Source organism: Sphaeramia orbicularis, chromosome 8 (assembly GCF_902148855.1).
Source record: "Sphaeramia orbicularis chromosome 8, fSphaOr1.1, whole genome shotgun sequence".
Lineage (NCBI taxonomy): Eukaryota > Metazoa > Chordata > Actinopteri > Kurtiformes > Apogonidae > Sphaeramia > Sphaeramia orbicularis.
Genome location: NC_043964.1, coordinates 10,007,527 through 10,018,698, shown reverse-complemented (window position 1 = coordinate 10,018,698; position 11,172 = coordinate 10,007,527). Strand labels below are relative to the sequence as shown.

The window sequence follows — 11,172 nt, the reverse complement described above, 5'->3', positions numbered from 1 at the left end:
TATGCTATTAGATCATATTGGTCTGTATGTGGAACCTGAACTAACATAAATTCCACAGCCTCGACTGTGGAATTTTTGCAAATTCATCCCACGGGCCGGATTGGAACCTTTAGCGGGGCCGCATCTGGCCCCCGAGCCACATATTTGAGACCCCTGAGATAGATGCAGTTGTGCTGGAAAAAAGATACCAAACATGGGTCTAGTAAACATTTCTGTACAATTAATTTCTGTTAATATTCAGCTCATGTACAGCAGTCGTCCACATACAGTACCCACCGGTCAGTCTCTTTGCTGAACTGGCCTCTGCCCACGTCGTTAACGGCACACAGGCGGAACTGGTACGAGCGCGCCGGGATGAGGCCACCAACCGTGACCCCGACGGACTCGGGTTCAATGTTGGCCAACAGCACAGTCCAAGGGGCATCTGAGACGGAGCATATGCACATATAGACGTACAGAGCTGTGAGCCAACGGCCAGCGAACAGTATGTGACCTTATGAAATCTCCATTCTGAGGAAACTCTCTCCAGCACTTGCAAACTCATTTAAATTTAATGTTATTCCTGACTATTATTGCACACCATTGTTTCATTTTCAGTAATAATAATAATAATAATATTGCAGCTACTGAAAAAAAACAAAAACAAGTCATTTATTTTTGTATACACTTCCCTCTAAATATCAAATTGAAATTCAATTATACAAAAAAACAGATCCCATCTGCATCCTTCGAATTCATTTTCTTTTTAATGAGTTGTCATCTTCTCAGTTAGCCTGAGCTTCAATAAACTATGCGCTGAATGATTTACTCTCTACGGGTAAGATCATTCCCACTTTTTTTTTTTTTTTTTTTGCATTTTATCGCGCCAAATGAAGATAAGAGCCTTGGACATCAACTAAATTTGGCTGCCTTGATCCGTCACAAGGAAGCGCACAGGTGAGCAATTGAGTTATACATTTCCAGGATCTAAGGGAGAGTGCAGCTGCCAAATTTTCCAGGCACAATGGAAATGTAATATTATAACAGGTGTTGCAAATGAGTACTTCAACAGAATGTAAACTAACAATATTGGCTCCTAAATGCCTAACGAGCAACGCTAAATGCATTAGTTTGAACAACGTGCCTTCTTAATGTTGACTTCTTAACTCGATGTGAAAACACACTTAACCACTCACTGTTTTCTGACACTTCTAAGATGTAGCGGATCAGGGGGCTGTTCCCGTCAAAGGCCTGGGCCCATGTGAGGTTGATGGCCCTCTTCTCTGTGGTACTCAGAACTGCGATTGGGTTTTCTGGTGCATGGGGCAGTTGTCTGAACACAAACAAAAGAGGGATAAAAAGAAAGAAAATCAGATGAGAGCGAGCGGCAAATCACAGAATTAAAGAACCGACATGGAAAGTATTGTTTGGTAAATATTGCTGCGTTTGATGGATTAGAGAGGAAAGTGGTGATAAAAGAAAACAAAATGAAGAAAAACAAACAAACAAACAAACAAACAAAAAAACCTAGAAAAGCACACGAAAAGTGCAGACCTCCGCCAAGGCCAAGGCAGATCAGTTTCCCACCCCCCGATCACCACCAAAATTTTATAATTTCCTGAAAATTTCATCAAAATCCATCCATAACTTCTTGAGTTATCTTGCTAACAGACAAACAAACAAACAAACAAACAAACAAACAAACAAACAAAAAATCCCCCCACTCCCCCAAATCACCATCAAAATTTAAGCATTTGTTCCGTGTTCCAGTATCAATATTTCCAGAAATTTTCATCAAAATCTTTCCATAACTTTCTAAGTTATCTTGCTAACAGACAAACAAACAAACAAACAAACAGAAAAACAAACAAAAAATCCACCCCCAAATTACCACCAAAATTTAATCATTTCTTCCTTGTGCCAGTATCAACATTTACTGAAAATTTTATCCAAATCCTTCCATAACTTTTTGAGTTATCTTGCTAACAGACAAACAAACAAACAAACAAACAAACCCAGATAAAAACATAACCTCCTTGGCAGATGTAAAAACAGAATAAAATCAGCAAACCAAAAGCACTGTTTTGTAAATATTGCTGCGTTTGATGGATTAGAGAGGAAAGCGGTAATAAAAGAAAACGAAAGGAGGAAAAAACAAACAAACAAACAAAAACTAGAAAAGCACTCGGAGGTCTCCGCCACCCCCCCACTCCCCCAATCACCACCCATATTTACCTCCACCAGGAGGTAGTGTGATCACTTTGCTTTGTGTGTTGGCGTGCTTGTTTGTTTGTTTGTTTGTTAGCAAGATATCTTTAAAAGTTATGGACAGATTTTCATGAGATTTTCAGGAAATGTTGATACTGGCACAAGGAAGAAACAATAAAATTTTGGTAGTGATTGGGGGGGGGGGGGGGGGGGGGCACGACAGATCTGTCTTGGTGGAGGTCTGCGCTCTCCGAGTGCTTTTCTTGTTAATAATTTGTTCCTATTGCCAGTATCAATATTTCCTGAAAATTTCATCCAAAACCGTCCATAATTTTTTGAGTTATCTTGCTAAGAGACAAACAGACAAACAAACAAACAAACAGACAAAGAAACAAAAAATCCCCCCGATCACCACCAAAATTTCATCATTCGTTTCTTGTGCCAGTATCAATATTTCCTGAAAATTGCATCAAAATCCGTCTATAGCTTTCTGAGTTATCTTGGTAACAAACAAACAAACAAACAAACAAACAACTCCCCCCCTCCCCCCCCCGATCAATACCAAAATTTAATCATTTGTTCCTTGTGCCAGTATCAACATTTCCTAAAAATCCTTCCATAACTTTTTGAGTTATCTTGCTAACAGACAGACAAACAAACAAAAAAAACAAACAAACAGACTAACAAACAAAAAATCTGTGCCCCCCTGTCCCCCCCCCCCAATCCCCACTAAAATTTTCTCATTTGTTCCTTGGGCCAGGATCAACATTTCCTGAAAATTTCATCAAAATCCGTCCATTACTTTTTGACTTATCTTGCTAACAAACAAACAAACAAACCCAGATAAAAACATAACCTCCTTGGCAGACATAAAAACAGAATAAAATCAACAAACCTAAAACATTGTTTTGTAAATATTGCTGCATTTGATGGATTAGAGGAAAGCAGTGCTAAAAGAAAACAAACAGAGGGAAAACATAAACAAACAAACAAAAACTAGAAAAGCACCCCCCATCACCACCAAAATTTAACCATTTGTTCCTTGTGTCAGTATCAACATTTCTAGAAAATTTCCTTAAAATCCTTTCATAACTTTTTGAGTTATCTTGCTAACAGACAAACAAACAAACAAACAAACAAACAGACAGACAAACAAACAAACAAACAAAAAAACAAACAAACACAGATAAAAACATAACCTCCTTGGCAGATGTAAAAATGCAATTAAAGAACTGAACCTAAAGCATTGTTTTGTAAATATTGCTGCGTTTGATGGATTAGAGAGGAAAGCGGTGATAAAAGAAAACAAAAGGAAAAAACAAACAAACAAACAAAAACCCTCCATTATTTCCTTGTGAACCAACAGAAAACACCGACACCAGGACAGAAGCGTCACATGTGCAGACCTGACTCGCAGGTGGGCGCTGCGGGAGTCGTTGCCCCCCACTGAGGTCACCCTACAGGTGTATGTTCCGATGTCGCCCGACCACGTCTGGGAGATGTGCAGGGTCCCGTCGGGATCCAGCCGCAGGCGGGGAGACGTGTTCACATCAATCACGGAGCCGCTCTTCTCCCACACATACCTGCAGGTATATGAACACATGGGGTGGGGGTGGGGGTGGGGGGGGGGGGGGCGCAACGACATATGAGCGGAGGACACGCAAACGCGGGAGTTCACAAGCAGCGGCTCACACTTCAACGCTCTCTATCTGCGAGTGTTGTGACAGTAAATCTGTTTGCTTTGCGTCAGTTTCTAGTGCACAACACAGAAGGCGCTGACACAGATGAAAAGCTTTGTGAGGCTGATGGCGAAGAGATTTGAATCTGAAAACCATCTCTCTCTGTCACACATACAGTGCAGAACCTCCCTTCCACACACTTTGTCTCCCTGTCACATAACAAACTGCACATATGGGCGACCCCCCCCCCTCCCCTCCCCACTCCCCCCACCCCCCTCCCTCCCTCCCCCCTTCCACATACAAATGCACACATATGCCCACACTAGGAACTCCGGTGATTAATTGCAAGTATTCAGGCTCTCCAGCTAATCTCCTCTGTGTTGCGTTTAATTAAAGACGCTGTCTGAAGTTATTACTCTGTTTACATATTCATCTGTTTACCCCGCGATCTGATCAATGCTGTGGGCCCACAGGTGACAAGCACTCTAATCACCGGGCTCCACAGACATCATTTCACTCCCTGTGAGACAGATGCATGTACACGCACTCCATCATGTTCAAGACCGTCTGAAGAGTGAGGGAAAGTGACGCACTAATTCCTCAATCTGACTCTAAGAGTTTCCAAATCTTCCCATAGGAGGTCGTCTAAGGATGGATAAACACTACAAGATCTCTGGCAGATTTCACAAACTAATTGAGCGTAATGTCGGTACCCAACTCACGCAAAAAGTATAAGTGGCGATTTAACTTCTTTACTCAAGTAAAAGTGAATAAAGTACAGGCTCGGATGAAATGGACTCAAAGAATAAGAGTGAGACTTTAGCCTTTGAAGGACACGTCTGCGAAAACCTCAAAACACTTTTATATTAAGGCAAGACCGTTAACGCTTCATTGAGCAAGTGATTGTTTTTGGTCATTACAGTGAGGCAACAACAGTCACTTTTCCATTGACCCTCAAATTACGCGAATATACCTTGGGCATAAAATGAAAAAAACGACAATTTTGCAAAACTCTCGTTTTTCAATTAAACATTTTTCAGCTGGCAAGAGGTGTTTTTTTTTTTTTTTTTGGATGTAGCACAATTGGTATATCACACAAAAACTGAAAGACTTTTTTCCACAACTAGTCACACTTTCACAGATTTCACAAACTAATTGAACGTAATGTCGGTACCCAACTCACGCAAAAAGTACAAGTGGTGATTTAACTTCTTTACTCAAGTAAAAGTGAATAAAGTACAGGCTCTGATGAAATGTACTTGAAGAATAAGAGTGAAACTTTGGCCTTTGAAGGACACGTCTGCGAAAACCTCAAAACACATTTATATTAAGGCAAGACCGTTAACGCTTCATTGAGCAAGTGATTGTTTTTGGTCATTACAGTGAGGCAACAACAGTCACTTTTCCATTGACCCTCAAATTGCGCGAATATACCTTGGGCATAAAATGAAAAAAACAACAATTTTGCAAAACTCTCGTTTTTCGATTAAACATTTTTCAGCTGGCAAGAGGTGGTTTATCGGGCGTAGCGCAATTGATATATCACGCGAAACTGCGATGAAAAGACCTTTTTGTGCACCTATATTGTCCTATATTGTCTCTCACTCTCATAGATTTCGCAAACTAATTGAGTATAATATCGGTACCTGACTTGCGCAAAAAGTACAAGTGGTTTACACTTGTACTTTGTACAACTTCTTTACTCAAGTAAAAAGTAGAAAAAGTACAGGCTCTGATGAAATGTACTTGAAGAATAAGAGTGAAACTTTGGCCTTTGGAGGACACGTCTACGAGAACCTCAAAACACATTTATATTAAGGCAAGACCGTTAACACTTTAGCAAGTGACTGTTTTTGGTCATTTCAAAATACATCACAAGACAGTGACAGCTGCAGTGAGGCAACAACAGTCACTTTTCCATTGACCCTCAAATTGCGTGAATATAACCTGGGCATAAAACGAAAAAACGACAATTTTGCAAAACTCTCGTTTTTCAATTAAACATTTTTCAGCTGGCAAGAGGTGTTTTTTTTGTTTTTTTTTGGATGTAGCACAATTGATATATCACACAAAAACTGAAAGACTTTTTTCCACAACTAGTCACATTTTCACAGATTTCACAAACTAATTGAGCATAATGTTTGTACCTGACTCGCGCAAAAAGTATAAGTGACGATTTAACTCCTTTACTCAAGTAAAAAGTAGAAAAAGTACAGGCTCAGATGAAATGTAGTCAAAGAATAAGAGTGAGACTTTGGCCTTTGGAGGACACGTCTACGATAACCTCAAATCATATTCATATAAAGACAAGACTGTAAATGCTTTATCGGGCAAGTGACTATTTTTGGTCATTTCCACATACATTCATTACATTGCATTATACATATTTCAATGACGTAAAAGTCGGATAAATACCACCTGGCCGTTCAGACTGAAGCCATATCACAAAATATCAGATACACATATGGACTACATATGAAAGTGACCTGGGTCAGATTTGAAAAAATCTGATTTGTGCTGTTCAAACTGTCTTTAACAGATCAGATACAGGTCAAATATCAGCAAAAAAATCGGATTTGGGCCGCATTTCCCTGCAGTCTGAACGTAGCCAAAGTGAATGTGATAGATAGACTGGAAAAAAAAAATCTAAATCTTACCAAGTGCATTTTTCTCATTTCTAGTCCAAATATCTCATCACACTTAAAATACGACATAATCACCTAAAGAGGAACTTTTCACTGAGATATAAGAACTGATTTTTAGATAAAAGATCTGGAAAACCTTATTTCAAGAAAACAAACAAACAAAAAAAGCTCAAATTAAGGAAAAATGTTGAATTAAGCAAAAAAAATATCTTCCATTAAGCAAAACAATCTAGAATTAAGCCCAAAAAAAAAAAAAAAAAAAGAATTAAGCAAAAAAAAAAAAAAAAAATCTGCCAATGAAACAAGTGAAAATTATCTTGGTTAGATTTCTTGAAATCAGATTTTCCAGATCTATTGTCTAAAAATCAGTTCTTATATCTCAGTGAAAAGTTCCTCTTTAGGTGATTCTGTCTTATTTTAAGTGTGATGAGATATTTGGACTAGAAATGAGAAAAATACACTTGGTAAAAAATTTTTAACATTTTTTCCAGTGTATCTTTAGTGAATGTGCTGGATAGGGTCTGAACACTCCAGCTGTAGAAACATTACCTGATGGTGACACTGGGGTCATGGGTCACACCACAGGTCATGACGGCCTTGGTCCCTTTGATGACGCTCTGGTCTTGCGGTGGTTTGGTGATGCGGGTACGTGCTGTGAACACACACACACACACACACACACACACACACACACACACACTGTTTAAACAGTGAACTGTATGGGGGTGGGGTGGGCTGATGGACAGTGTGTGTACATGTTTGTGTTTATGTACATGCTGTACGTGTATGTATACATGTAAGAATTGTGTGTGTGTCTGTGTGTGTGTGTGTGTGGGGGGGGGTATGTGGGGGGGGTGGGGGGGTGCTGCGACTACCTTTTTAATCCTATAACGTCAAACATAGCATATTTAATACATGACTTTGAATCCCTCTACATGATCAGTGTGGGTTTTTTTTCTTGAAAACCTGATGTATACAATTAGATACATGCAATACACAGATAATCCACCAGGGGGAGGAATTTATTCACCAGAGGCCTTTCCAGTGACACTACAAGACTGACATTAACGAGGAAGGAGGAAGAACTTTGACAGTTTTGAAACAGAATGACCAGTTTGTTAGACATGTTTGTGTTGGGTTATGTTTTTGTTTGTACAAAAATAATAATATTTGAGCATTGAGACCTGATGTATCAAGTATGATACAAAATTGAAACTCATACACGGAAACTGATATTTGGAAAAAACGTTTTTGGTTTCTTTTTGGGTTGTTCAGAAGGTCCAATAAAGGCTCCAGTTTTAAAGAACTGGAATTTTCTGTCAGTGATTTAATGGTTCAGGCTTTAAAAGGATAAAGTTGTTGGTTTTGGGTTTTTTTTTCTTTTTTGTCTTTGTCTTTGTTTATTTTATACGTGTTTTTCTTGCATTTTTTTTATATTTACTTCATTGATTTTTTTTTTTTTTTTGCCACTTATGGGCAAGGAGCCAAATATGGTAACTTCATTGCTCATCGCTCCTCCTCCTGGGATGCAGAATTGTGGCATTTGTCACATTTCAATGACAAAAAAGGTTGGATAAACATGACCTGGCCGTTCAGTGTGATTTTTTTTCTTTACAAACCTGATGTATACAATTAGATACATGCAATACACAGATAATCCACCAGGGGGAGGAATTTATTCACCAGAGGCCTTTCCAGTGATGCTACAAGACTGTCATTAATGAGGAAGGAGGAAGAACTTTGACAATTTGGAAAAGGAATTAGCAATTTGTTAGACATGTTTGTGTTATATTATGTTTTTGTTTGTTCAAAAATAATAATATTTGATCTTTGCTACCTGATGTATCAAATATGATACAAAATTGAAACTCATGCATGGAAATTGATGTTTGAAAAAACATTTTTTTGATTGTTCAGAAGGACCAATAAAGGCTCCAGTTTCAAAGAACTAGAATTTTCTGTCAGTGATTTAATGGTTCAGGCGTTAAAAGGATGAAGTTGTTAGTTTTGTTCTTTTCTTTTTTGTCTTTGTTGTTTTATTTTATTTTCACTTTGTTTTTTCCTTTTTGTAAATGACGGAAAATATGATAAAAGCAATAAAAACAAACAGTGAATTGCTCTGATCTTACTGGACGTCATCTCAGCTTTCGCACAATTCCTCCTGAATTAGGATGATTCAGAGTATTTCTCAATGAGTGACATATTTTGAAAGCTCTATTAATCTGAATTCATGCACAACACTGAGTACATGCATGAGTCATTGGACTACACAGTCAAAATAACTTGACAGTGACCTGCGGGAATCCTGTACTCGCTGCATCTACAAGTAAACAAGTCATGGATTAAAAAAGACGGATGTGATATGTCTGCTAGTTTTTACACCGTAGGTTTAGTTGGATCGCAGACACTAAAAGAAATGATTTATAAAAAAACAAACTAAAAACAAAAACAAACAAACAAAAAAAAAGCCATGTTTCTGGAGAAATAGTCCTGTTTTTCTATGAAAGAAGAATAATCTTGTCAAGCATCTGATTAGAAAAGTAATCAGTGATTTGCATACTATCTCAGCAGAAACAAACTTTACCTCTTTTTTTACATTTTTATTTAAGATTAACCCATAAAGACCCAGTTCTACTTTTGTGTCAATTCCTAAATGCATGTTTATCTCTATTTAACCTTCCTTAAGTGATTTATCACCATTTATTATAATATTATCCTCTGTATTTTGCACTTTTCACTGTAAATTTTGCATTTTCTTATATTTAATTTCCTATATTTTAGTTAGATATTCATGAAAACTCAGAGGAAATCCAACATTATCATATCAAAACAGAGAAAATGAAAGAAAAAGTGACATTTTCATCAAAGCTATCAATTACTGAATACAAAAACAAGCGTCTCCATCCACTTTCATTTATCAAACTCCATGGGTTTTACTAGTGAATCAGTGATTATGGCTTAATCTATTCTTTTTTACTTAATTTTAGTTCATGTTTTGCTCACGTTATTTATTATTTTTTAAATTCTTTTAGTCATTTTTCTACATGTTTTTTTTTTTTTTGTTATGTGTCCATCTACTGTCATTGATCCAACTCTATGATTTTTACTGGTGAATCAATGTTGTAGAAGATGACTGTGTTTCCATGGTAACAAAGGAGTCTCTGAACATCCAAATGGGTCATATCTGATGAACATAAAACGATGAGTGTATTTTACACCTATTATTTACATGTATTGATGTGATTAGTGAATCAGAAGTTATTAAGCATTTTATATCAGTAGATGGTTTGGTTGCCAGTGGCTGTTTGGGTCTTTATGGCTTAAAAAAGCAAATTTTTTTTTTTTTTCAAACTAGGGCTGCAGAACATTAAGAAAAAAAAATATAAAAAAAATAATATATTGACCACCAGATCATTCACATAGCTGTATTTGGAAAGGATTAATCCTACTAGTATGATGACCATAAAAAGGTGACAAACTGTATTTTACACCAATTATTTACATGTATTGATAGGATTAGTGGATCAACAGGTATGAAACAGTTTATATTAGTAGAGGCTTTTGACCAATGATGGATGTTTGGGTGTTTATGGGTTAAATTTTTTTAGTACAATACATTTTTAACTAAATATAAACCCAGTGTCATTGATCCAACTCCATTGGTTTTACTGGTGAATCAATGTTGTAGAAGATGACGGTGTTTCCACGGTAACTACAGAGCCTCTGAATGTCCAAATGGGTCATATCTGATGAACATAAAAAGATGACAAACTGTATTTTACACCAATTATTTACATGTATTGATAAGACTAGCGGCATTGTACCCGTGGGGCCGTTGTACGATAGCGCCCTCCCGTGGTGCAACAGCAGCATTGCACCCGTACGCCCTCCTGTGCTGCAACATTGGGACACGCGTCGGACAAAGACGCACCGGACACAGAACGTCCAGTATAGTAGGATTAGTGGATCAGATATGATTATATATTTAACATCAGTTGATGTTTTTTGTTGCTAGTAGCTGTTTGGGTCTTTGTGGGTTAAACGTTAGGGTTATTATACCAAAAAACAGAGAAAACTGAAGAAAAAGTGACTTTTCCAGTTAAATATATCATTAACTGAACTTAAAACAAATATTTATGACCGCTGCTTTTTATTCAACTTCTTGGGTTTTACTGGTGAATCAATGTTGCAGAGGATGACGGTGTTTCCATGGTAACTACGGAGCCTCTGAACGTCCAAATGGGTCATATCTGATGACCATGAAAAGATGACAAACTGTATTTTACACCAATTATTGACATGTATTGATAGAATTAATGGATTAACAGGTATTAAACAGTTTAGATCAGTAGATGGTTATGGACGATGATGGATATTTGGGTCTTTAAGGGTTAAAGTATTTTAGTTGTGTTTTTCAGTGAAGAGACTTTTATTTTATTCTGGCCAACTAAAATTGTATTTGCAGTGTTTTGCTTAATACAAGACAATCTGGTGAGATTTATGGGTATTTGGCTTCATTCTAGCGCAGCTGTTTGAAGCTGTAATATGCTGTGAGTATAACTATTATGGGTTATTTTTACCCCAGATGACAAGGTCAGCCGAAGCCTTGTTGATGTATGTTTATTTTTAAATTTTTTTAAAAATGTAATTTAATTTTTATT

At 37.3% G+C, this 11,172-nt stretch overlaps 1 protein-coding gene across 1 annotated transcript in view; it reads right to left on the bottom strand.

The window, feature by feature from the left end:
- Nucleotides 1-11,172, bottom strand: part of sdk2a (sidekick cell adhesion molecule 2a) — a 432,880-nt gene that overhangs the window by 117,503 nt on the left and 304,205 nt on the right. The window contains 4 exon segments of the mRNA XM_030142001.1: nucleotides 277-424; nucleotides 1,176-1,312; nucleotides 3,594-3,770; nucleotides 7,061-7,163. Of these exon segments, the coding sequence (XP_029997861.1) occupies nucleotides 277-424; nucleotides 1,176-1,312; nucleotides 3,594-3,770; nucleotides 7,061-7,163 (565 nt within the window).